This window comes from Hyla sarda, chromosome 2 (assembly GCF_029499605.1).
Source record: "Hyla sarda isolate aHylSar1 chromosome 2, aHylSar1.hap1, whole genome shotgun sequence".
Taxonomy (NCBI): Eukaryota; Metazoa; Chordata; class Amphibia; order Anura; family Hylidae; genus Hyla; species Hyla sarda.
The window spans coordinates 234,662,524-234,690,503 of NC_079190.1; the positions used below are offsets into that span (position 1 = coordinate 234,662,524).

Here is a 27,980-nt window from a genome sequence, read left to right on the forward strand (position 1 = left end):
TAGGGGCAGAGTACTCACTGAGAGGTCTAGGGGCAGAGTACTCACTGAGAGGTCTAGGGGCAGAGTACTCACTGAGAGGTCTAGGGGCAGAGTACTCACTGAGAGGTCTAGGGGCAGAGTACTCACTGAGAGGTCTAGGGGCAGAGTACTCACTGAGAGGTCTAGGGGCAGAGTACTCACTGAGAGGTCTAGGGGCAGAGTACTCACTGAGAGGTCTAGGGGCAGAGTACTCACTGAGAGGTCTAGGGGCAGAGTACTCACTGAGAGGTCTAGGGGCAGAGTACTCACTGAGAGGTCTAGGGGCAGAGTACTCACTGAGAGGTCTAGGGGCAGAGTACTCACTGAGAGGTCTAGGGGCAGAGTACTCACTGAGAGGTCTAGGGGCAGAGTACTCACTGAGAGGTCTAGGGGCAGAGTACTCACTGAGAGGTCTAGGGGCAGAGTACTCACTGAGAGGTCTAGGGGCAGAGTACTCACTGAGAGGTCTAGGGGCAGAGTACTCACTGAGAGGTCTAGGGGCAGAGTACTCACTGAGAGGTCTAGGGGCAGAGTACTCACTGAGAGGTCTAGGGGCAGAGTACTCACTGAGAGGTCTAGGGGCAGAGTACTCACTGAGAGGTCCAGGGGCAGAGTACTCACTGAGAGGTCCAGGGGCAGAGTACTCACTGAGAGGTCCAGGGGCAGAGTACTCACTGAGAGGTCTAGGGGCAGAGTACTCACTGAGAGGTCTAGGGGCAGAGTACTCACTGAGAGGTCTAGGGGCAGAGTACTCACTGAGAGGTCTAGGGGGAGAGTACTGAGGTTAAAAGATTATTAAAACTGACGGTTGGTCTGTGTTTCCCCCCCCCACCTCATGTTGCCAGTTTACATAATGATCAGGCCAACATGCCTTGTGACTTTTGGATGTTATTTTTTTTTGCCTGCCCACGTTCATTTATAGTTCATGTAAATTTGGTAAGCTGTTCTGGAGAGGAGGCATGTATATGCATTTTTTTTCAGCTTGTACTTTTTTCAACTTTTTATTTGTAACCTTAATGGTTTGTTTACTTTTTATATTCTTAGGTTTTCATAAAAATGTGAAAAACTCATGCTTTTTTTTTTTTTTTTTGCAAATCTGAAAATGTTTACATTCGGTCTGTGCACTGTGCTTCATTCAGTTTTTTTTTTTTTTTTTTTTTCAGATCGTGGATGTGTTTATGGAATACAACCTTATCCAGCAGTGTACTGCTTTTCTACTGGATGCTCTCAAGAACAACCGTCCAAGTGAGGGTCCTTTGCAAACACGCTTGCTTGAAATGAACCTCATGCATGCTCCTCAGGTAGTCTGCCGTGACTTTTATATCCTGTGAGTTGTATCACAAGCTAGTAAATAACATGGGGTTAAGTGCAAATTTGTCTTATATATAGGTGGCCGATGCTATCTTGGGCAACCAGATGTTTACACACTATGATCGTGCTCACATTGCCCAGCTTTGTGAGAAAGCTGGTCTGCTACAAAGAGCTCTAGAACACTTCACAGATCTGTATGATATCAAGAGAGCAGTTGTCCATACTCACCTTCTCAATCCAGAGGTAAGTCATGGTCATGTATCTTTTTTTAATGTTTTTTTTTTGTAGCAGCTGATAATAGCTAATAATCCATTGACAAATATGTCCCAAAAGATGGGGTGATTTGATGAGATTTAAAGGGTTTTCTGGACATTTATATTTTAGTATTGTTGTTCGTGAAGAATAAGAGGGTCCTCCAATACTGGGTTTGTTTTAAATATGACCACTTCTACTCCAGTACCTCCTGAACACAGTGGACATGCTCCCTCACAGCCTGCTCTAATGTCACAAACTGTTAGTACAGTATTTTTCTGTAATCAAAGTGGTAGTGTTTAGCTATAGAAATCAACCTGGCACTGCTTGATATATTTAAGCCCAGCTACATGGAGACCAGTGTGTGGACAGCTCATTTGTCCAGAAGACAAACATTCCAAATCTTCAGCAAAAAGGAAAGATAACATGTATACAACTCACCATCTAGTTGAAAAAATTCTCCTTTATTCCATCTGGATAAGGGTAACATGTGCAAGGCAATGCACCTCTCTGTTTTATTCCTGCTTTGCTTATGTTGCTGTTATCAGGATGGAGTAAAGAAGCTTTTTTGCTTTGCTTTGGAGTGGTACATGTGATTTTTTTTTTTTTCCAACAAGTGGTAGAATGTGTTGCAATTTAATGCAATATCAGTAACCCTATTTCGGTTTCCTTTTCCAGTGGCTTGTTAATTATTTTGGCTCTCTGTCCGTTGAAGACTCTCTCGAGTGCTTGCGTGCAATGCTTTCTGCAAACATCCGTCAAAACCTTCAGATATGTGTACAAGTAGCCTCCAAATACCATGAGCAGCTTTCTACCCAGTCTCTGATTGAACTTTTTGAATCATTCAAGAGTTTTGAAGGTGAGTTGAGAGGGAAGAGACAACATAGCCAAACACAATCCATTTTAGAAATGGGGCAGTAGGCATGGTATACTTTTTAGAGCTCTTGAGGCTTTGTTCACATAGGTATTTCTTTTTTGTTTGTTTGTTTTTTAAATAGTGGCCATTTTATGACTTAATAAGCTGCTGAAAAAACAAGCTGCTGGTCTGTTTTCTTTCGGTCTTTCTTGTCTTCCTATTTTTATTTTTAACTTTTGCTACGTAGTTAAGATGGTTGATTTCTTGAGTATGTATGTGTAGTTTTCCATAACAAGCCAAAATAGGTAAAATATCAGCTTATGATGTAATTTAATTTAGTATGTGTGCGGTTATGGTTACATGGCATTTTAGTTTTTTCTTTAAACTATGGAGCACAATATTAAACTGTTAAAGGGTAGGGTCACACATAGTGTGTATACACTATGCAAAATCCACTGCGCAGCGGAAAATATGCTGCACATTCTCTGAGTGAAAACACAGGGCTGCTAGCAGCAGCCCTGTGTGTAGTAAGGTTTGGGGGTGGGCCCAGCGTGCCTACGTGGCTGACACGTGGGCCTGCCTCCAAACCTCACTGCACACACAGCGTTGATGTGGGTAGCCCTGTTAGTCTGCTCATAGGAGAATATGGAGCAGATTATGCGCAGTGTGAACCCTACATGTGACCCTACCCTAAATGTGTATAGACGAAAGTGTATGTTCCTGGATTTCAGTTTACTATTGTTACAAACCAATAAAGTGCTCAAGAAATAAATTCTGGTGAGGTGACATTGCTTCAATAACCTTATGTTTTTTAGGGCTGTTTTATTTCCTGGGCTCTATTGTTAACTTCAGCCAAGATCCTGATGTTCACTTCAAGTACATTCAGGCAGCTTGCAAAACTGGTCAAATAAAAGAAGTTGAGAGAATTTGCAGAGAGAGTAACTGTTATGATCCAGAACGTGTGAAAAACTTCCTTAAGGTAATTGAATTGATTTTTAGATATAATATCTTAAATTCCCTAACCTGCTTCCCTGCTTCATAAGATGTTATGAAATGTTTTTTTTTCCTTTTTAGACATTTACAAATAAATGTTAAATCATAAAGCAGGGGATTTCCCTCCTTATTTTTCTTGACAATGAATGTTTTTAAATGTCTGGTTCACATACCATACATGGTTTAAATAGCACTTTGCTGCTCTACTTGATATGTGCAGCTGTGAAATTGGAGAGCAGACAAACTCTCTATAGAGAAGGCAGGACCAGTTTTCAACTGGGGTTGCTATGACTGCTTCAGTTACAGGGGAAAACAATCAAGTTACAATTTCTCTTAACCCCTTAAGGACTCAGACCATTTTCACCTTAACCCCTTATGGACTCAGACCGTTCTATACGCCGGGTATTGAGGTCCGGGATAGGAAAACTTCTGATTATCTGCCCAGGCCGGCTCCCGTGTGTGGCTGCAGGCGGGGGCGGGCCAGAGCAAGTAAAAACTAATACTGTATACAGTGACCCCCCGACATATGATCAAATCGACATACGATGGCCTCTCACTCAGAGGCCATCGCATGTCGATGTCAGCATCGACATATGATGCTTTTTTATGTCGGGGCCATCGCATTAAGTGCTATCCGGCAGCGCAAAATGCTTGAGCTGCTGCCGGATAGCAGCTTAATGTTCCTCGTGTGGTGCGGTAAGTATTACTTACCCCTCCACGATGCTCCGGGGTGCCGTCCGGGTCCAGTGCTGGTCTTCCAGTGTCTTCTCGGCCCTCTCGATGACGTCAATACGCTGCTGCGCACGTCATCCAATAGGAATGACGTCGCTACGCAGGCCCAGTAAGGCCTTGCGGAAGACAACAGAGGACCGGAGAAGACAGCGGAGGCCCGGGGTCACCATCGGGAGCGGCTGGGACACCATCGTGAGCGGCGGGGACAGGTGAGTACAGCTTCCTATACTTTACATTGCACGAATCCCTCAACATACGATGGATTTGACAAACGATGGCTCGTTTGGAACGAATTACCATCGTATGTTGAGGGACCACTGTACTAAAAACCAGGGTGCCTCCAGCTGTTGTGAAACTACAACTCCCAGCACGGCAAAGGCTGTCCGGGCATGCTGGGAGTTGTAGTTTCACAACAGCTGGAGGCACCCTGGTTTTTAGTATACAGTATTAGTTTTTAGCTGCTCTGGCCGGCTCCCGCCTGTAGCCACACACGAGAGGCGGCCCGGGCAGATAATCATAGTTATTCCTATGCCGGACATCCCTGTGTCCGGAAAAATCTTTTCGGGACATAAGGATGTCCGCCGGTCACTTACCATTCCCCGGCGGTGCGTGTCCCCCTGCGGTCCGGTCCTCCGTCTCTATGGTTGTACGCACTAGACGTCAGTGACGTCACATGCCTACAACCATAGAGGCAGAGGAGCGCAGGACCAGGAGGACCGCTGGAGGACGCGCGCCGACCGGGGCATGGTGAGTGACCGGCCGTGCTATCTTAAGTGATCTGGTCACCGCTCCCCGGTCCCGGCACCTACTGCTATGGTCCATAGGCCATAGCAGTAGATGGTGACCCGGGCCGGAAGAGCGGTGATCGGAACACTGTGGGAGCAGACCAGTACAGACATACAGCCTGCAGCCATACACTGTATATGGCTGGAAGCTGTATGTCTGTTGGGGGGGGGGGGAGCTGCCAATCTAATGTGGGGGGAGCTGCCTACTATTGTGGGGGGAGCTGCCTACTATTGTGGGGGGAGCTGCTGACCTAATGTGGGGGGGAGCTGCTGACCTAATGTGGGGGGGGGGGGGAGCTGCTGACCTAATGTGGGGGGGGGGGAGCTGCTGACCTAATGTGGGGGGGGGGAGCTGCTGACCTAATGTGGGGGGGGAGCTGCTGACCTAATGTGGGGGGGGGGTAGCTGCTGACCTAATGTGGTGGGGGGGGGAGCTGCTGACCTAATGTGGGGGGGGGGGAGCTGCTGACCTAATGTGGGGGGGGGGGAGCTGCTGACCTAATGTGGGGGGGGGGGAGCTGCTGACCTAATGTGGGGGGGGGGGGGGAGCTGCTGACCTAATGTGGGGGGGGGGGGGGGGAGCTGCTGACCTAATGTGGGGGGGGGGGGGGGGGAGCTGCTGACCTAATGTGTGGGGGGGGGGGGGAGCTGCTGACCTAATGTGGGGGGGGGGGGGAGCTGCTGACCTAATGTGGGGGGGGGGGGGGGGGGGGGGAGCTGCTGACCTAATGTGGGGGGGGAGCTGCTGACCTAATGTGGGGGGGGAACTACAAGGTACCGTACATCGCGGTAGGAGGGGTAGTCTTATATGGCGAGTATATCCCAAACACTATATTTTAACTGTAAAAGTTGGGGGTCGTCTTATACGCCGGTAAATACGGTACGTTTAAAACACCCTCTATATTGAAGACCTATAACTTTTTTTCATTTTTCCGTATAAGCTGCGGTATTAGGGCTCACTTTTTGCTCCGTGATCTGTACTTTTTATTGATACCATATTTGAATATATAAAACTGTTAATAGATTTTTTTATCAATTTTTGTGGAATAAAATCGTATAAAAAAAAAAAGCAGCAACTTTGGATTTTTTTTTTATGTTCACCGTACGATATAATTAACTTTATATTTTAATAGTTTGGATATTTACGCATGCGCAATACCAAATGTTTGTTAAATTTATTTTATTTTTTTTACACTTTTTGGGGTGAAATGGGCAAAATGGGACAATTTTCATTTTTATTGGGGGAGGGGATTTTTCTCATTTTAATTATTATTATTTTTTTTTTACACTTTAATAGTCCCCATAGGGAAATAATTGGATTGCTAATACTGTTCAGTGCTATGCATAGGGCATAGCACTGATCAGTATTATCGGTCATCTTCTGCTCTGGTCTGCTCCATCTCAGACCAGAGCAGAAGACCCGTGGAAGGCAGCGGAGGCCAGGTGTGGGGACCTCCATCTGCCGTTCTGGATGATCAGATCGCTGCGGGCGATCCGATCATCCATTTTAGTGGCCGCACTGCCGAAGATGCTGTGATCTGTATTGATCACGGCATCTGAGGGGTTAATGGCAGACATCCGTGTGATCCGGTCCCTGGCCACGCATGACCCGAGCATCGCTCCGATGCTGGCGGTGACTTATAGGACGTAAATGTATGTCCTGGTGCGTTAAGTACCACCTCACCAGGATGTACACTTGGGTCCTGCGTCGTTAAGGGGTTAAAGACTCAAAACAATCTTCATTTTTGCAGTTTCGTTTAAGGGCTTGTTTTTTGCATCACCAATTGTACTTTGCTTATTTTATGACCTCTGCGGCGAAACATCATGCTCTGATCTTTAGGGTTTCCTCAGCTGAAATCCACCACATTTTCTATGGAAACTTTAGAACTTTAGTAAATATGTTGGATTTTTGAGAAAATGTCGGGAACACACCCCTTTTCGGTGACCATGCCCCTTTCCCCCGACAACCACACGCCTTTTTCGGTGCACAATCCGACAGAACAGGTCAGGTTTGCAATAGTAAATGAGGGCCATTATCTTTATTCTGTAGGTCCATATCAGGGATGTGGAATTCCTATCGCCCGAAGCCCGGGACTAGCAGTTTTGGGCGCCGGGCAGGTGAATTTGTCCGGCCCTTAGCCCGGCATCGGGCAAGTAGGGCCGGACCTGACAAGTGCGGTGGCGATCTGCAGTCTGTATGGAGCGGGCTCCCGACTCCTGCCCGCTCCATACTCTGCAGCCTGTGTCCTCGAAAGCAGAGCAGGGGAGATGAGAAGCTGTGTACAGTATTTGTCTTCTCTCCCCTGCTCTGCAGACGTGCGGGGGGAGATGAGGGGGCGTGGCTTATTTCTCCCCGTGCAGACCTGCGTCCTCTGCCTTCACTCCCCCCAGCTGTAGCTTCAGAGAGCTGAGGGGAGGAGGCACGTCGGCACGGGGAGATGCTTGCGGCGCTCACAGGGGAGTATGAAGCGGGCTCGGGATTCCTGCCCGCTCCATACTCTGCAGCCCCCGGCTGTTCTCAGTAGCTGGGGGCCGCCGCTCATAGCCAGCATGCGGCGATCGCTGCGGCTGGCTATTAACCCTTTAGATCGCCGCTGTCAAAGCGGACAGCGGCATCTAAAGGGACATGTGAATGCTCACCGCAGCGCGATCGCTATGGAGGTAGCCGGAGGGCTTACCTCTGTTCCCTGCTGTCCCGCTCTCATTGATAGATCCTGGCTGGACCAGGCTCTATCAATGGATCACAGAGCAAACATATTAATGGAGTTCAATAGATCTCTATTAATCTGTCTGAGGAATCTAATGATTCCTCATATAAGTGTAATAAAGTGTAAAAAAAATAAAATAAAGTTTTAATAAAAGTTTGAAAGACACACATTAACCCAGTGGTCTTCAAACTGTGCCCCTCCAGATGTTACAAAACTACAATTCCCAGCATGCCAGGACAGCCGTTGGCTGTCCGGGCATGCTGGGAGTTGTAGTTTTGCAACATCTGGAGGGCCACAGTTTAAAGACCGCTGCATTAACCCCTTCCATGTTAAAAGCTTAAATCGCCCCCTTTTCCTATATAAAAACATGCAAACATAATAAAAATAAACATATTTGGTATCGCTTCGTGCGTAATTGTACAACCTATTAAAATATAACATTATGTATCCCGTTCGGTAAATGTAAAAAAAAATATCAAACCACAGATTTGCAATTTTTATAATATCCCAGAAAAAGTTGAAAAGCGATTTAAAAAGTCAGATCAATACCAAAATGGTACCGATACAAAAAACAGATTATGGCGCAAAAAATGAGCCCTCATACAGCCTGGTATGCGGAAAAAAAATAAAGCTACAGGGGTAAAAAAATGGCAATTAAAAAAATTTGAAAAAGCTCAGAATTTGTAAAACATGACGTAAACGATATAAATCTGGTATTGCTGTAATCAGGCGGCCTAAAGTATAAAACTAACATGTTACCTCAACCACAAGGTAAATGGCGTAGAAAAGAAAACCACCAAATCTGCAAAATTTTCTTTTTACTATTTCAATTTCACTTCCCTTAATATTAAAAAAAAAAAAATAATATATATATATATATATAATATAATTTTTTTTTTTATTATTATTTTTGGTTCAGAGAATGTTATTGAAAAATTAAAAGGTAGCCTTATAGTAGGTAGTTATGGCTATTATAGGGCGAGGTGGATAAAATTAGAGCGTAAAAGCGAAAATTGGCCCGGACAAATGGATCGTCATGAGGGACAAGTAGATTTTGCTCCATTTTAGTCCCGTGGACAAGCAGTTTTTTTATAACCTTTCCACACCCCTGCATATGGTTGGTTACAGGGATACCCAATTTATGTAGGTTTTATTTCTCATTCAGCTCCATTGGGGGACACAGGAACCGTGGGTATATCTTGCTGACACTAGGCATAACAAAAAAAAAAGGTTGGCTCCTCCAAGCAGGGATATATCCAACCTACTGACTTAGAGACACCCAGTTTTAGCTTGGTATCCGAGGAGGCAACACAGGTCTGGGTTTCTCCAGACCTGGTCTATTTTATTATTTTCTAGTGTTAGTTTAGATTTTTTTCTCCTTTTATTGTTTTTTTTTCTAGGTAGGGGCGACAGGAGCATGGCACTGCCTGATTTCCCCACATGCGACTGAAGGGCACGGTCCATAGAGTATGGTCCGTTAACCCTTCCTCGCCAACGACCAGCACTAGGTTGTACCTTGGGTCCGGGTCACCTATTGCCTCTGCTCGCCCTGCTTACTGAAGCCTGGCATGATGCAGGTTGGCCCAGACTGGTGAAGACGTCTGGGGAGGTAAGTATGCCTCCACAGTTAGGTAAGTATGTTCCTTCTCCATACCCCCCTCACCCCACCGCAACTCCACCCTGGGGGCCCTCAGGAGTTAATGATGGGACTACACTTTATTCAAACTTGTGTGGAGGGGTCTTTTTTTTTTGTCGTGCCTGCAGCAGTTGCGAGAGAGGGGCACTTTAAGGGCGGCAGTTTCACTTGTGTTTAATATCTGGCAGCTACTGCTGAAGGTTTGTATCTCCGGCAGCCGTCCCCACAGTGGGAGACCGCTGCCGGCTTCTCCTATCTCCGGGCGGCATTTTAAAGTGTCCAGCTCGGGGCCATGCCGCTACTTTAGTCCGCGGTTTGGCCTGGTCCCGGCCGCGCGTAGCCCCGTCCCCTAAATGTTGCGCTTACTGCGCGTCCAATTGAGCGCAGCGCACGCATGCACGGGGAGAGCTTGTTCTGCCTATCCTGAGGCAGCGGGGGCACGGCAGATGTTCTTCAGCCTCTCCCGTGCTAGCGAGTGCTGTGGAATCTCCTCCCCCTAAGGGATCATGTGACGCGGCTCCGGAGTCCAGCACTGCTCCCTCACAGATGCTGCTGCACTCTGCTCCTGTGGGTCTCCTATTTTTCTTCTGCTGCTGCATGTCTGCGGCGGCAGCTTCAACCACAATTTTTTTTCCTGATCCCGACAGCTGTCCTGCACTCCTGAAGACTACAGGGACATCAGTACAGGAACCTGGGTGAGCTTGTTCCATTTTTTTGTTCTGTCACTGGGTTGCGGTGTTTGGCAATGTCCACCCCCAGCTTTGAATCTTCTTTCAGACAGGCAGCCCCTGCTTCGGTCACTTACTATGCTTGTACAGGGTGTAAGGTTAAATTTTCAGGGGGTTCGGCTAAACCCACTTGTTCTACCTGCTCTTCCTCACGCCCTACTCCCTCTACCCAGGATAGCCCCTCCGAGCATGTGGCCCCTGACCCTGCCCCGGTTTGGGTGTCTTCCTTCTCCAAAACTATTTCGGACCTTTCTAGGGAGGTGGCTACGGTCTTAAAGCAGTCCTCCTTGCGTCCCCTGCGGGAGACAAGTTTGGCATCTTCGGACCGTCGACACTCCCACAGACGTCCCAGGGTCATTTATTCTGACTCCTCTCCTGAGCACAGGCACCGCTTACATTCCAGGTCCCCCGCTCCTAGGCAGCGTCCTCGATCCGCTCTCCTAGGGCCCGTTCCCATTCCTCTGCCCGCCTTACCAGATCCAGGTCACCTAGATCGGGGGCCTCCACTAACCGTTCCCAGTCTCCGGGTGAACTAGCGGACTCAGACTCTGTTCCGCATTCAGATTCTGAAGAGCTGTCATCCATGTCTGACTTGGTGGACAGCTTGGTGTCAGCTGTCAGGGACACCTTCCATTTACAGGACCCTGGAACTTCGGACCCTGCTCCTTAAGTTTCCTTTACTCATTCTCATCGCTCTTCCAAGGTCTTCCATCCTCATAAGGAGTTTGATCATCTTCTGGAGACCGCCTGGAAGCTTCTGGAGAAGCGCTTCCAAGGCACTAAACGGTTGAAGACTCCGGTGTCCGTTTTCTGAGGATCTTATCTCTAAATGGACCGTTCCACCATCAGTGGACCCCCCAGTCTCCCGCTTATCAAAATCCACCACCTTACCGTTGGCGGAAGCTGCTTCTTTCAAAGATCCCACGGACAAGCCGGTTGAGAATTTGGCCAAGTACGCTTTTGAGGCGGTGGGGTCCTCTCTGCTCCCGGCCTTCTCATCGACCTGGGTCTCAAAGGCCTTATCGGTGTGGGCTTCAAAGCTCCGCCAAGGGCTGTTGTCCGGGGCCTCTCCTGATGATCTGGCAGAGATTGCTCTCCAGATCTCATAGGCAGGTGAATATTTATGCCAGGTTTCCTTGGAGTCAGCTCACTGTGCGGCCGTCGTGTCCAGCAATCTAGTCGCCATTCGCCGCTCTGTGGCTGAAAGTTTGGAACGCCGACTCTGCTTCCAAAAAATCCCTGACGGAAATGGCCTTTACTGGTGGCTGCCTTCTTGGGAAACGGCTGGACGGCATCATCTCTGAGGCTACGGGCGGTAAGAGTTCTTTGCTTCCCCATAACAAGGCGCGCCGCCCTGCGGCTCGTGGGGGTTTTCGCAAGACAACCTCCTTTCGGTCCTTTCGCCCCCCGGGCGCCAGGACAAATCTGGCTCCTCGCAAGCTAGGCAGGGCCCATCCTTCAAACCTTGTCCCTCCTGGAAGCAGGATAGCTGTTCCAACCGGTTTTCCACGAAATCAGGAACTCTCAAGCCTACCTCGGCCTGAAGGGGCGCCCCCACCCAGGACTTCCTCTTGGGTGGGCGGTCGCTTATACCTCTTTCAGGATGTCTGGCTGGCACAAGTCCAGGATTCCTGGGTTCGGGACTTCGTCTCCGACGGTTACCTAATAAAGTTCGATTCTGTTCCCCGGGATAGTTTTTTTTCGGTCCCGGCCTCCTCGTTCACCCGCCCTGGCTGCAGGTTTTCACTCTGCCATCCCCACTCTGCTGCAACAAGCTGTCATTGTGCCCGTTCCATCTCGGGACCGTTTCAAGGGATTCTATTCATTCCTCTTCATTGTTCCCAAAAAGGAGGGTTTTGGATTTTGGACCTAAAACTACTCAATCGACATCTTCGACTTCGCCACTTCCGCATGGAGTCGCTACGGTCGATTGTTGCATCCATGGATCAGAGCGAATTCCTGTCTTCAGTAGACATTCAGGATGCGTATCTCCACATCCCGATTTTTTTTTTCCTCCTCATAGTTTTCTACGATTTGCCATTCCGCAGGGTCACTTTCAGTTTGTGGCTCTGCCCTTTGGCCTGGCCACAGCCCCCAGGGTCTTAACCAAGGTCCTGGTGGCTGTCATGGCCATTCTCAGGTCCTGGGGGGTGTCTGTCCTTCCTTACTTGGACGACCTGCTTATCAAGGCCCCGTCCCGGGTCCAGAATTAGGAGAGTCTTCACATGGCCCTCCGTCCCGGTCTCTGGTTTTTCTGGGCCTCCGGTTCGATACGGGAACGCCCAAGTTTTCCTCCTTCTGGACAAGCGGAGTGCTCTTCTGTCCGGCGTTCGTCACTTGAGACACCCGCATCCAGTGTCCATTCGTTCCTGCGTGGCAGTACTGGGCAGAATGGTGGTGGCCATGACGGCGGTTCCGTTTGCGCAGTTGCGTTGCTGCCCGCTTCAGTGGGCCATCCCCTCTGGGACGGATCCCCCCTGTCCTTGGGTCACTGGATCAGTCTGCCCACCTTGGCTCGTCAGTCTCTTCTTGGGTGTCTCCACTCTCCTTCGGAGCGGCCGCTCGTTTCTACCGTTGAACTGGCTGGTACTGTCGACGGACGCGAGCCTCCTCGGTTTGGGGGGGTGTTCTCCTGGACCGGACGGTCCAGGGCCTATGGTCCCCTTAGGAAGCCAGGCTTCCTATCAATGTCCTAGAGATCCGGGCAATCTTCCTTGGTCTCCGGCACTGGGAGTCTCTTCTTCGGGGTCGCCCAGTTCGCATTCAGTCGGACAACGCCACGGCCATGGTGTATGTAAACCGCCAAGGGGGCACTCGCAGCAGCGCGGCCATGACCGAGGTGTCAAAGATCTTGATCTGGGCGGAGCGCATGGTTCCCTCCATATCAGCGATCCACATCCCGGGGGTGGACAACTGGGAAGCGGACTTTCTAAGTCTCTCCTCTCCCGATCCCGGGGAGTGGTCCCTTCACCCGGAGGTGTTCGAGTCAATTTGCCGTCGTTGGGGGGGGGGGGGGGGGGGGTTCCGGACGTGGACCTCTTTGCGTCCCGCTTAAACCAGCAGGTTCCAGCCTTCGTGGCAAAGTCCAGAGATGCTCTGGCCGCGGACGCCCTCGTCATTTCCTGGTCTCTGTTCACTCTCCCGTACCTGTTTTCCATCACTTCCCCTCCTTCCCCGAGTGCTCAGGAAACTCAAAGCGGAAGGCGTATCGGCCATCCTTGTGGCTCCGGATTGGCCCCACCGCTCTTGGTACGCTGACGTGGTTCGGCTCGTGGTGGACGTTCCCTTTCGGCTGCCAGATCGCCTCGATCTTCTTTCTCAGGGTCCTCTTTGCCACCCCAATTCACAGCCGCTGCATTTGACGGCATGACGGTTGAAACCGCGGTGTTGAAGGCTCGCGGTTTCTCATCTGGGGTTTTTCGCACTATGCTCGGGGCGCGTAAGCCATCCTCGGCTGGGATTTACCATAGGACTTGGCGGGCCTATTTTTGGTGGTGTGAGGCCCGCTCTCTTTCTCCGGTTCGTTTTTCTCTGCCGAACCTTCTGGCGTTTCTGCAGTCGGGTCTTGAAACGCGTTTGGATCTTAGTTCTCAAGGGTCAAGTGTCCGCGCTGTCTATTCTGTTTCAGCGGCCTCTAGCTTCCGACTCAGGGAGTAGCTCATGAGATTCCTCCCTACAGGTCTCCTACTCCCCCTTGGGACTTGAATTTGGTCCTGAGCACCTTGCAGTCCGTCCCGTTCAAGCCTATCCGTGACATTTCTCTTTGTTTCCTTTCTTGGAAGGTCACCTTTTTGGTAGCTGTGACCTTGATCCGACTGGTGTCTGAATTGGCGGCAGCTCTCTTGTCAACCGCCTTTCCTGATTCTTCATCAAGACAAGGTGGTGCTTCGGCCGGTTCCTTCTTTTCAACCAAAGGTGGTCTCATCCTTTCATCTGAACAAGGATATCGTTCTTCCTTCCTTCTGCCCTGCTCCGTCTCATCCTAGGGAGCGTTCTCTCCACAATCTGGATGTGGTCCGGGCCTTGCGAGTTTACCTTTCGGCCACCTCTTCTTTCTGACGGTCGGAGTTGCTGTTTGTCCTTCCGGAGGGCCGACGCAAAGGTTTGCCGGCTTCTAAGCCCACCATCTCCAGGTGGATCCGGTCTGCCATTTCTGAAGCGTATCGTTCCTAGGGGAAGGATCCTCCCTTCCGTTTTACGGCTCACTCCACTCGTTCTGTGGGAGCCTCTTGGGCGGTCTTTAACAGGGATTCGGCCCTACAGGTGTGTAAGGTGGCCACTTGGTCTTCGGTGCACACGTTCACCAAGTTTTACCAAGTGAACACTTCTGCATCCGCCGACGCCTCTTTAGGGCGTAAGGTTTTGAAGGCAGCGGTGGCTCTGCCGTCCGCTTGATTCCGGGTTTTCCCGCCCTGGGACTGCTTTGGTACGTCCCACGGTTCCTGCGTCCCCCAATGGAGCTGAATAAGAAGAGATTTTTTACACTTACCGTAAAATCTTTTTCTCAGAAGCTCCATTGGGGGGGACACAGATCCCACCCAGTGTTTTAGAGTCGGTCGCCTTTCAGTCTGTTTGTTTTGACTGGGCTCCCTCTGGACTTTTTTTCGGTTCCTCCTATTGCTTTGGGACTAAAACAGTGTCTAAGTCAGTAGGTGGGATATATCCTGCTGGGAGGAGCCTACTTTTTTTTTTTTTTTTTTTATATATGTATGCCTAGTGGCAGCAAGATATACCCATGGTTCCTGTGTCCCCCGATGGAGCTTCTGAGAAAAAGATTTTACGGTAAGTGTAAAAAATATTTTATTTTACTACTATAAAAAAAATTTTTATAACTACATGCACCAAAATAAGTATGTTTAAAATTGTGACCCCTATAACTTTTATTTTTTATTTTTCCGCAAATGGGGCTATATGAGGGTTTTTTTTTTTTTGCACCGTGGTCTGTAGTTATCTGTATAATTTTTGTTTTGATGGGACTTTATGATCGCTTTTTATTAATATTTTTATGGTATATGAAGTAGGGATTGACCGATTATCATTTTGGCCAATATTATCGGCCGATATTCACGATTTTGGACATTATCGGTATTAGAGATGAGCGAACTTACAGTAAATTTGATTCATCACAAACTTCTCGGCTCGGCAGTTGATGACTTTTCCTGCATAAATTAGTTCAGCTTTCATGTTCTCCGGTGGGCTGGAAAAGGTGGATACAGTCCTAGGAGACTCTTTCCTAGGAGACTCTTTCCTAGGAGACTCTTTCCTAGGAGACTCTTTCCTAGGAGACTCTTTCCTAGGAGACTCTTTCCTAGGAGACTCTTTCCTAGGAGACTCTTTCCTAGGAGACTCTTTCCTAGGAGACTCTTTCCTAGGAGACTCTTTCCTAGGAGACTCTTTCCTAGGAGACTCTTTCCTAGGAGACTCTTTCCTAGGAGACTCTTTCCTAGGAGACTCTTTCCTAGGAGACTCTTTCCTAGGAGACTCTTTCCTAGGAGACTCTTTCCTAGGAGACTCTTTCCTAGGAGACTCTTTCCTAGGAGACTCTTTCCTAGGAGACTCTTTCCTAGGAGACTCTTTCCTAGGAGACTCTTTCCTAGGAGACTCTTTCCTAGGAGACTCTTTCCTAGGAGACTCTTTCCTAGGAATGTATCCACCTTTTCCAGCCCACTGGAGCACCTGAAGGCTGAACTAATTTACGCAGGATAAGTCATCAACTGCCGAGCCGAGAAGTTTGTGACAAATCGAATTTACTGTAAGTTCGCTCATCTCTAATCGGTATCTGCACTTACCTTGCCGATAATGCCCCGGCCTAAGACCACCGCCGATAATTTATACAGATATTATACCGGTATAAGTTATCGGCTATCGGCCTGAAAGGTTGCAGATCATCTGTATCGGCTCTAAAAAAATCGATATTGGTCGATCCCTAATATGAAGTGACCAAAAAATTCGCTATTTTGGACTGTTTTTTTCTACATATTTGCCATTGACTGTGCGGTTTAGCCAACCTTACATTTTAAGTCTGGACATTTACACACGCGTTGGTGCCACATGATTGTTTTTTTTAATTACAATATTTTATTTAAAATATAGGAAAGGGGGGGGGGGGTGATTTAAACTTTTTATTGGGGGGGGGCGCTTCACATGTATGCCCAGCATTAGCCGTGGGTCCTGGCTGACCATAGCAACCGGGACCCACTGGGTTTAACCCGTTCCCTGCTTGTGAGAATGTTTTAAACCCTGTTAGCGGGACCCAGGACATACAGGTCCTTAAGGACTCGGGAACGGGGGCGTATTCCCTTACGCTCTGCTTCCTTAAGGGGTTAAAGACCCTTTATGACTGGAGGCCTTTTTAGTAGATAAATAACGTAAAATTAGGGGTAAAATGTAAACCACATCATAGTATTAGGTCACTTATGACTAGAGAAATATATCTCCCAGAAATTAACAATCCTTTTAAAGACTTGGGAAGGAGGATGTTATAGAGCTGTCTTTTTTATAGGAAGATTCTTTGTTGCCAGTAGCAAGCTTTCACAGCTCACCTTTTATTTTACAGGAGCAATGTGAGAAGTGAAAGCTGAGCTCTGGTTGCTATGGGTAACAAGGAGATTCTTTCTGTAAGACTGCCTGATAAATTTCCACCCAAGTGTAACCTTATGCTATTAATATAGAATTTTTTTTTTGTGTTTTGCAATAGTTCAAAATAAAACATCTAGGGCAAAGACCGCCATATAGACAGATCCTGAACACATGAAACCTAGGTACTGGTAAAGACACCTTATTTACAGCCTAGAATTTAGGGTGCAGTATATGGTGTCTACTGACTATCTAAATTGACTTTTTAGCGGAGACTCTAAGAATTGATGATAGAAAGTATTTACCTGACTCAGAGCCCCACAATAACATTTTCTCAGTGATATGTTAGAAAACCTTTGAGGCTAATGCAAGTATTTTGTACCCAACTGGCTATTATGATATAAAAGCGAGATTTCAAGTTTTGGGGCTCCAGTCTCCTTTATTTAGATAACTTTATCATTATACATTAAGTTGATTATTTTTTTTCCCCCAATGCTTGAATTGTCATAAGTTTTAGACTTAGTACCCCATATAGACCAACCCATTTTAATGTATTTAAACTTTTCCTGATGTTATTTGTTGTGCTTTTCAATTTGTCTGTGGAATGAGCAGGACATGTACAAGGTAAATCTTATACAGAACTCCCCACTTTTTTGGTGTAATTGTGTGTGTAGGATTGTCATGTAAAATAATGGTCATTTTAAAGTTTCCTCTTGTTTGTTGGTTTAAATTAAGTTTATAAACCACTTTTGCTATGCAACTATTGCAGAAACATAGGGTTCTGCAACTAATATGAGTGAAAATCTAATAGATCTGATTAGGGCTGAAAAAACTAATTGATCGGCAACTAATCGTTGTCAACTACTTTTTATAATTACGATTAATTGGTTGGTGAATTAGTCAGCCAATTTCTAAAGTTCTCATACACTTAGCGATTATCACTATGTAGATATGCAACTGTGGTCCTGGGCAGCCTGTTTAGTGAAGAGAGGGCCCAGCATACACAATCTTCTACTTCCCACAGTTTCTTTCTGCACTTATTTTAAGTCCCCGGTTGTCAGGCCCTGTGCTAAAGGCCAGATTCGCAATGGTTGCAGAGAGAAGATTCAGGAAATCAGATTATATGAGCTGTCCTCCTCTTCACTAAATGGGCTGCTGGGGGATGGTAGGGCAATACATTCCCTGGCTGTCCATCCTATCTGGCCTCAGGTAAGAATCAGGGAGGCGGCTATAGCCCTTAAAAAGGAATAAAAAAAGAAAATTATATGTTTAAAAGAATTAACGTATTTTTAATATAATGCAAAGCTGCTCCTCTCAGCTTTCGCAAAGCGTAGCATCTAGCAGACCCCACCAACTCTTAAAACACAATGCATCCCTTACCTAAAACACACAGAAGACATGCAGTCTGATCCCCTCCCTCATTCACTCCCTCCCTAATCTAACTCACAAATGATCTTCTCCACTATGGTTATTTTTTCCGATAAGATTTTCATAATGGATTAGTTGGCCAATTATTGTTTCGATTAATCGACTTTAGTTGCAGCCCTAGATCTGCTGTCAATGACCTTTTATAATGGCATGCATTGGTGTCAGAAACCTTTTATATATTACAGATAAGTGTGTGCAGCTCATTTTTATATTGATATTTCATTGTTTACCTATTATTTATTTGAAAATAATGTGCTGCTATGTGTTGCTCTGATTACCTAGTAAATAAGGCTTGTTTGTATGCCTTTTTTTAAATGGTTCTTTTGTGCATTGTTTGCAGGAAGCTAAACTTACAGACCAGCTGCCACTCATAATTGTATGTGACCGCTTTGACTTTGTCCATGATCTTGTCCTGTATCTGTACAGAAATAATCTGCAGAAGTATATTGAGATTTATGTTCAGAAGGTAAGTCATCAGTTTTGGTGAAATATTATTTTTTTATTTTTTATAAAACATGTCTAAGCTTTATGCTGTATTGTTCTTATGTTCCCCAGCATATAATTTTAAGCCGCTTTAGGAAAATTTCTCTGCAATATTGGTTATAGTAGCAATTAAAAACATTACTTAAACCATTCTGTTAACAGCTGCTTCAGTGGCATCTATAAGTCTTTTCGATTTTGTAATGGAATAGTCTTTCTCCTCCCACACGTTATTTTGAAGGCGTAGTTTTATGCCGACAATCCCTATCCATATGCTCTATAGTTACTTTAATGGATGGCTAGTAATGCTGCATTCATGGGACATGTGAGCAGACATGGCCTTCCTGGCAAGAACAGTTGATGCAAGGCAGACAACCCAGACCTGCTAGCTTTAACTTTGGTGTTTTTATTCTGAGACAACTCCTTTCTTATGTGCTGCACTGTCCACTTTTGTGATTAACATATAATTTTATCTACTACTTTTAAGGTTAACCCCAGCCGATTGCCTGTGGTTATTGGTGGTTTGCTTGATGTGGATTGCTCTGAGGATGTGATCAAGAACCTCATCCTTGTGGTGAGAGGACAGTTCTCCACCGATGAACTAGTTGCTGAAGTTGAAAAAAGGAACCGGTAAGTGCCCAGTGTTCCCTTAGTGTATTATTGCACTTAAACTGTGAGCAATTATTAGACTAATAATGGCTATTTATTCTTTTAGGTTAAAGTTACTTCTGCCATGGCTGGAGTCTCGTATCCATGAGGGCTGTGAAGAGCCAGCCACACACAATGCTTTGGCAAAGATTTACATCGACAGTAATAACAACCCAGAGCGCTTCTTGCGTGAAAACCCATATTATGACAGCCGTGTTGTTGGAAAGTATTGTGAAAAGAGAGATCCACATCTGGCATGTGTGGCATATGAGAGAGGACAGTGTGACTTGGAGCTCATCAATGTATGTGCTTTTTTACAAATGTAAAATTTGTGTCAATGTAACAATAACCATGTCCTCAAAAATGTAAAACAAACAGCCTTTGTCTGTGGCCCCTTGATCGCGGCAGTGTGATCTTATGAGCGAAGTCTCCAGATAAAGTTTGTAAATGATAAAAACTCTATTCGCCTTTTTAAAGACAATTTGTTTCTTCTTAGGTTTGCAATGAAAACTCACTTTTTAAAAGCCTCTCAAGGTATCTGGTACGCCGTAAGGATCCTGAATTGTGGGCCAGTGTACTGTTAGAAAGCAATCCATACAGAAGGCCTCTTATTGATCAGGTATTTTCCATTACTTAGAAGTGTCAGTTTGCACTGTGATCGGTTTCTTTTTCAAATAAAGCAATATTCTTTTTTTTTTTTTTTTTTTTCCCAGGTTGTCCAAACAGCATTGTCAGAAACTCAAGATCCTGAAGAAGTATCTGTTACTGTAAAAGCTTTTATGACTGCAGACCTTCCCAATGAACTCATTGAGCTATTGGAAAAGATTGTTTTGGATAATTCAGTTTTCAGTGAACACAGGTATGTTTGGTTGGCATGTTTGATCAGGATATTGGAAAGACCACTTTTCTACAAGATTTATGCCTGCTTCTTAGTGGCAGCCATATGATGAGGCCATGGCTTTTCAGATGTTTGTAGATTAGTTGCAGCAGTCTTGTTGTACAGGTACATATAATTTTACTTGGCAAATGATGAAATGCAGCATAAGCCGCTATTGGAAAATGCACAGTTAAACAGTCTTGATGCAAGTAGCCCATGTTGATGTCAGAAATTTTAAAATGTTAGTGTAAAATGTAAAAATAAATTGGGAAAATCTGTGCTTTGTCTGTAGTCTTAACAATCAAATCTACTTAAGTTCTTCCAATATTAATTATGCCATATTTATTCTCAGAAATTTGCAGAACTTGCTGATCCTGACTGCTATTAAAGCTGATCGCACCAGAGTTATGGAATATATTAATCGATTGGATAACTATGATGCTCCAGATATTGCGAATATCGCCATTAGTAATGAGCTGTATGAGGAGGCTTTTGCCATTTTTAGGAAATTTGACGTGAACACTTCTGCCATACAGGTAAAACTGTTGTATTGTATACAGCCAATTGTCACATGTAACACCTGCGTTGAAGCAATAATTATGTTTTTATAAATTTCAGGTTTTGATTGAGCACATTGGAAATTTGGACCGTGCTTATGAATTTGCTGAGCGATGCAATGAACCAGCTGTCTGGAGCCAACTGGCAAAGGCTCAGCTGCAGAAAGGAATGGTCAAAGAAGCAATTGACTCCTACATTAAAGCAGATGATCCGTCTTCTTACATGGAAGTTGTACAGGCTGCCAATGCTAGTGGTATGTGTTTCTCTTCCTTTATGCTACTACAGCTTAGTACCATACGAATCAGTAGTGAAAACAACTAAGTAAACGAGACCAAGTCTTTTTAAAGGGACATTTCCCTAATTTTTTTTTCCTGTTTACTGATAAGTTTTATGTGACAATATGTAATTAGTGTCCCTGTTATTTCAAAGAACACGTCTCAGACACACGTCAAACGTTTTGATCGGTTGATGTATCTGTACTGAAACCTCCACTGATCAGGAGAATGAGCCAGATTAAGTGAGCGTTAGCTTCCAGGGTTGTGGTTTCACTTCCCTATAGACAGGAACACTAAAGTGGTTAGCTTTAAATTCACACCATATAAACATTTGTCAATTAACTTCTCTGTACACTGGTAACATGACATAAGTTTATGTAGAGGGTTTAACCAGGACTAGAGAAACAGAGCTAATTTCTTCTAAAAACAGCATCACAACAACTCTCAGGTTGTGTGTAGTATTACAACTTGGCATTCACTTCATTGAAGCAAAGCTTAAAAGCACACACAACTTGATGACAGGTTTTTTAATTCATCTCTGCTTTTCTAATACTAAAAAACTCCTTTGAACTGCTGCTCCACTAAAGTGTTTTAGTTATGTTCTTTGCAACACCCTATTGAATATAGCAATTCTCATTGCAATGTTTGACAATGTGTCAGAAGGAGCGCAACAAACTCTGTAAGAACCAGTGGGGAAAGTTAAAGATACCACAATGTATACTAACAGGTAGACAATACATACAGAACAAAACGATACGATAAAATGCATACCAGATATTCCACAGGAATCTTGATGTTTAATAAATGCTCTTAAACAAAGAATATGTTTATAAGAATTCTTCTCTTCTGTTAAACACAAATTGATATAAAAACGGCAATGCATCTCTTGGAATTAGTCGTGCAGTCTGAGTTTATAGAAAACTATAAAACCATATGCATTATTAAGTGAACTCCTAAACATTTTCTTTGAAACCAGTGTGGAGTACCAGCAAATGTTCATATAAGTAACTTTTTGTTGTGATGTTTGTTAGGTAATTGGGAGGAACTTGTTAAATACCTGCAGATGGCTCGAAAGAAGGCAAGGGAGTCCTATGTAGAAACAGAGCTCATCTTTGCTCTTGCTAAAACCAATCGTCTTACAGAACTTGAGGAGTTTATTAATGGACCAAACAATGCTCACATTCAGCAAGTAAGTTTGAATTTTTTCTTATTAGATTTTCCTTATGTTAGGAAGTATTATTTAATCCTTCTTAAGGGGTTTTCTCCTTTGGATAATCCCTTCTTGTTGGAAGGATCCCTCCATGATAAATTAGCGTGTTTTGCTTTTGGGACCCTCAGCTACAAGCTGTAATCTGTTAGGGAGCTTGTCAGCAAGTGCTGAATTTCCCTGAGGAGACATTAACTATTACGATTTCCATTGAAATTAATGGGGTTTGTGCATAGATGTGCCAGCTATTCCATAGTAAGAGAGGCAGTGAACCTCCCTCAATATTAAGAGCTCCTTAACTCCTAGAGGATGCAGGACGTACCTGTACGCCCTGGCTGAGGGGTAGTTGTTGCTTCAGGATGTACATCCAGAGTCCCATTGGAACTATAAGGTGAGCTCAGGAGCTTGCTTTATAATCTGCAGATTCCAAATGCTATTAGCAGCCGGAGAGCCATCACACTGATACCCACCATTAACCCCTCAGATGCTGTGATCAGTACTGAAGTATTACGGGGGCTTAGAGTCTTATCGAACCACCCACATGGGTTCAGGCGTTTCTGATGAGTCACGATTGTGGCCAGCTCAGCTCAACTGCTACACAGCCAACTCCAAATATCTTTTATGGTCTGCCTTCTCATTTTTATGGGAAAAATACATTACATGTATAAGTACAATTAGTCACAGAAAATTAAGTTATTGCTCTTAAAAAGCAAGGAGACAATCAAAAACGCACAAATGAAAATTGGCTGTGTCCTTAAAGGAGTAGTCGAGTGTGTGTGTATATATATATATATATATATATATATATATATATGTATATGTATATGTATATGTATATATATGTATGTATGTATATATATATGTATGTATGTATGTATGTATATATATATATATATATATATATGTATGTATATATATATATGTATGTATATATATATATATGTATGTATATATATATATATATAATATATATAAAAAAAATAAAAAAAATTTTACACGAACGCTATATCTCATGTGCTGTGGTTGACACAGCATTTTTCATGCAGAGTGCCTTAAGATATTGGATATATTGTTTTTTTTCATACTGGCTAACCCTTTTTAAGGGGTTAATAGAGTACTTGAACGTAGGTTTTCTAATTTGAATATAAATCTTATAGGCATTATATTGGCTTTAAATGTTGTATCCATAAGTATGTTTAAAGCGTCACTGTCACTTGAAAATACCTTGACAGTATTATTCTGAGTGAAAGAAGCTGCTCCTACGCACTTAACCAGCATATAAGTCTCGATTACAGCAGTTCTTAGGACTAGGACTCAGGCGACATGTCAGGTTTTTTTCAAATGACAGTAAGGCTGGGTTCACACTATGGAATTTCCACCTGCAATTCTGTTTTGAAATTACAGGCAGAAATTCCACTTGCTAAAATGTATAGTGTAGTTAATGGATTTCCGTTCACAAATTCACACTTCGAAATTTGTGAACGGAAAATCCGCTTGGAAATTTCCGCCTGAAGAATTGCGTTGCTCATTCTTTAGGCGGGAATACTTGCGGAATACATTGCAGTCTAATGGAGACTGCAGTGTCCACGTGGTCCTAGCGCGGACTGATTCAATAGGCGCTAGCTACACTCGGAATCTTCAGGCTGAAATTTTGTGTGAACCTTGCCTTACACTTTATAAATTATATAAATACAGTTCTCTATCGGCTCCATTGGGGGACACAGACCTTGGGTATATGCTGTTGTTGCTAGGAGACTTGACACGATGGTAACCAAAAAGTCAGCTCCTCCCAGCAGGATATACCCGCCTACAGAGCCTGAGGTAATCAGTTTAAGCTTAGTGTCTGCAGGAGATGGACACTAGTCTGAGGTTTCCCCCAGACCTGGTCTAACTTTTTTTATTTTTTCAGATAGGGACGTTTAGTTTCTTATTTCCTTTTATTTTCCTGTTTTCAGGTGGGGACTCAGGAACAATAGCGTTCACTGATTCCTCATTTGCGATTGAGGGGGCACAGGCATAGTGGATGTACTGCAAACCCCCTCTCGCCAACAGCCAGCACCGGTTGTACCTCACGGGTCCCCCACTTTTCCTTGCTCGTCTCGCTTTTCAAGCCCAGCATGATGCAGGTGACTAAAAGCTGGCTGAAGCTTCATCAGGAAGACTTCATTAGGTAAGTTCTTCTGACTAAGGTGAGTATATTTCCCCCTTTTTTCTTAGCTACTGGACTCCCAACCGCTGGAGACACCCTTTCTTCCCTCCCTTTTTACTCTATGGGGGAAAGTTTTTATTGGGGTTTGAGCAGTGGCATTTATATATTGCGGGCATGTGTGTGTTTGGTGCACAGTATGTATGAGGCGGCTGTCCTCTGCAGCGTGACGTATCTGTTTGGCGGGCGGGCACTCCTTCAGCCCGGCCACATAAAGTTTCTTACTTTCGTTTTCGGCAGTGTTCTGCCGACATTGTTCGCCCGCTCCGTTCCCCCGAGGCGCACATACGTTCACAAGGTGCGCTCGGGGACGGGAGCGGGCGCCATCATTATTTGTTCGGTGCTTGTTAGCTCTGGCCACCCTGAGCCGCCGAAGCCTTTCAGGATGGCGCGAATCCATGCTTCCGCAGTTACCGTTCTGGCTCTCCAGAGCCGCGTACCGGGTCAGTCTCTTCTTCATCTAGGGCCGCCTCAACGCGTCCCCATTCACCTGGAGAACTTGTGGATGAGGTTTCTGATTCGGCCTCCGACTCAGAGGGCTGCATGGATATGCCTGGTGTGGTGTACTCATTGGTTTCGGCCATAAGAGACACCTTCCAGCAAAAGGACCCAGGAACTTCGGACGTGTCTCCAGAAGTCTCCTTTCTTCGTGCCCGACCGGCACCCAAGACTTTCAGCTCTTTCGCTGAATTTGACGCCCTGCTGGAATCCGCCTGAAGGCACCCTGACTAAAAGTTTCTGGAAACGAAGAAGGTTCAAACGTGGTATCCTTTCGCAAAGGACCTCATTGCTCGGTGGACCTCCTCTCCAACTGTGGATCTACCGGTCTCCCGCCTCTCTAAGGCGACTGTCTTGCCGTTGGCTTTTGCGGCTGCCTTCCAGGATCCAGCGGACAAGAAGGTGGAGACCTTGGCAAAATTTGCCTTTGAGACAGCAGGTTCTTCCTGCTTTTGCTTCTGCCTGGGTATCAGATGCCCTTTCAGTATGGTCTCCCAACTCCGCCAGGGTAGTATTCAGGATCCCTCCAGGGGATTTATCTAGACTAGCTCTCCGAGGCTCCTATGCAGGAGATTTTCTGGGTTCTGCTTCCATGCGCAGCCGCTGTGCTGCCTTTGCCACAGGCCACCTGGTAGCCCTCCTTCGCTCCATGTGGCTTATAGCCTGGAATGCGGACACAGCCTTCAAGAAGTGAGGCGACGGGCGGAAAGAGTTCCTTATACCTCTGGATAAGGCTCGCAGAACCACTTTCCATCGGAAGTCCTCCTCCTTCTGGTCCTGTGGACCTTTGGTACCAACAAAGGTCCAGCCAGGCGCCTTCACGGGGAGAGGGCTCCCTCCTTTCTGACCCGTCCATCCGGGAGGTCTGCTAACTGTTCCGACTGTTTGGCGGCCCCAGCAGGCACCCGTAAGCCTACCTCGGCCTGAGGGGTCGCCCCCCACCCGCCGACTTTTCTTGGGTGTTTGGTCGTCTTACTCTTCCGGGATGCCTGGACACGCACTTTCCGGTTTCCTGGGTCAGGGATGTTGTAGCCAACGGATACAGGGTCGAGCTTGCCTCCCTTCCATGGGACTGCTTTTTTTTCTTCCCTCTTACCCAGACCTCCTATCTTAGGTCCCCTGTGCAACCCCTATTTACTGTCTCGGCTTTTGACGGCGTGGGGGTTGAGACCGTAGTTTCTCTTCCCAAGTGGTTCGCATAATGCTGAGAGCTCGCAAGCCTTCCTCTGCGAAGATTTACCCCCATACCTGGCGGTCTTATTTTCATTGGTGTGAATCTCAGCCTTTTTTCTCTGGTTGTGGTTTTCCTTCCCCGACCCTTTTCCTTTCCAGCCAGGGTTGGCCCAAGGGTTGTCTCTCGGCTCCCTTTAGGGTCAAAGTTCGGCCCTTTTCATTCCTTTTCAAAGTCCTCTGGTGTTCAATTCTCATGTCCAGACCTGCTTCAGGGAGTGGCACACACTGCCCCTCTTTCTCAGTCCCCTTCTCCACCTTGGGACTTACTCTTGGTCTTGGGTGCCCTGCAAGGCACTCCTTTTGAACCTCTCAGGGACATTCCTTTTCGCCTCCTTCCCTGGAAGGTGGCGTTCCTTATTACTCTTACCTCTGTTAGGTGGGTGTCAGAGCTGGCAGTTTTCTCCTGCCGTTCTGCCTTCCTGGTTGTATATCAGGACAAGTTGTTTTCCGTCCTGGTCCGTCCTTTTTACCTTAGATGGTTTCGACTTTTTCATCTCAATGAGGACATCCTGCCGTCTTTTTGTCCAGCCCCTACTCATCCCAGGGAGTTTGCTCCACAAACTGTTTGTGGAGAGGGCTGTCCGGACTTATCTGTCACTTCCTTTCGGCAGTGACTCCTTTTTTCTTTTTTTCCCGTAAGGTCGTCTTACAGAACGACCTGCTTCCACGGCCACTATTTTCGGTGGATCCGGTCTGCTTACCGCTGCAAGGGGAAGATTCCCCCTTCCGGGTTTTGGCTCATTCCGCCAGTTTTTCGGGGCATCCTGGGCCTTTCACTTCGTGGCTTTGGCCTCGCAGTTCTGTACAGCGCCCACGTGACCGTCTTTGCTCTCTTTCACAAGGTTCTACCAGATTCATACTTTTGCATCAGCTGATGCTACTCTGGGCCGTAAGGCGTTGCAGGCGGCGGTGGTCCAGCCGTTCACCTGACTGATTCCTTACCCACCCAAGGGACGGCTTTGGTACGTCCCAAGGTCTGTGTCCCCCAATGGAGCCGATAGAGAAAAAGTGATTTTTGTCTTACCGTATAATCCTTTTCTCGGAGGATCCATTGGGGGACACAGCTCCCGCCCTTTCTTTAGTGTTCCTGTGTTTGGTTACCTGTCCGAGGATGTGTTCAGTTATTTTTTGTTCTGGTTGCCTCGGACTGGTCTTGGTTCTCTACCTCTCGGTCATCTCCTACTGCTTGGTGACTAAACTGATTGTAGGCGGGTATATCCTGCTGGGAGGAGCCGACTTTTTGGTTTCCATAGTGTCAAGTCTCCTAGCAACAACAGCATATACCCGAGGTCTGTGTCCCCCAATGGATCCTCTGAGAAAAGGATTTTACGGTAAGACAAAAATCACTTTTTATATGTAACAATTGAAGAGCTTGTTTCTGTATTTTTTTTTATTTTTTTGTAGATTAAGTTGTGCCTACCATTGTATTGTTATCGGGTAACTACTTGGTGCTAATCTTGCATTATCTTTAATCAGTACTATTATTTTAATGTATAGAAAGAGTTTTTATTGATCATTCACTTTGATTTTTCTCTAGGTTGGTGACAGATGCTATGATGAGAAAATGTATGATGCTGCTAAGCTTCTCTACAATAATGTTTCAAATTTTGGCCGTTTGGCATCCACATTGGTCCATCTGGGAGAATATCAAGCTGCAGTGGATGGAGCAAGGAAGGCAAACAGCACTCGCACCTGGAAAGAGGTGAGAGGCTTTTTAACCAGTCTCATTTTTGTCATGCCATTTTGGAAAACCCACTTAACTTTTTCATGCGTTTATCTTTTATTTTTTTTTATTTTTTTTTATAGGTTTGCTTTGCATGTGTTGATGGTAAGGAGTTCCGCCTTGCCCAAATGTGTGGCCTTCACATTGTGGTACATGCAGATGAATTGGAGGAGCTAATAAACTATTATCAGGTAAGTAGAGAGACATTACCTGGTTTGATTTGCTATTGTTAACTATATAAAGGGTGTTTTT

General features: G+C 45.8%; 1 protein-coding gene across 5 annotated transcripts in view; it reads left to right on the forward strand.

Moving 5' to 3' along the window:
* CLTC (clathrin heavy chain) overlaps window positions 1-27,980 on the forward strand; it is a 105,701-nt gene that overhangs the window by 59,377 nt on the left and 18,344 nt on the right. For all 5 annotated transcript variants that reach the window (XM_056556662.1, XM_056556664.1, XM_056556661.1 and 2 more), the window contains 14 exons: window positions 1,182-1,319; window positions 1,408-1,572; window positions 2,260-2,440; window positions 3,253-3,416; window positions 18,364-18,489; window positions 18,991-19,133; window positions 19,219-19,453; window positions 19,648-19,770; window positions 19,865-20,010; window positions 20,381-20,564; window positions 20,647-20,839; window positions 21,893-22,050; window positions 27,543-27,707; window positions 27,812-27,919. In XM_056556662.1, the coding sequence (XP_056412637.1) occupies window positions 1,182-1,319; window positions 1,408-1,572; window positions 2,260-2,440; window positions 3,253-3,416; window positions 18,364-18,489; window positions 18,991-19,133; window positions 19,219-19,453; window positions 19,648-19,770; window positions 19,865-20,010; window positions 20,381-20,564; window positions 20,647-20,839; window positions 21,893-22,050; window positions 27,543-27,707; window positions 27,812-27,919 (2,229 nt within the window). The remainder of the gene's footprint in view (window positions 1-1,181; window positions 1,320-1,407; window positions 1,573-2,259; window positions 2,441-3,252; window positions 3,417-18,363; window positions 18,490-18,990; window positions 19,134-19,218; window positions 19,454-19,647; window positions 19,771-19,864; window positions 20,011-20,380; window positions 20,565-20,646; window positions 20,840-21,892; window positions 22,051-27,542; window positions 27,708-27,811; window positions 27,920-27,980) is intronic.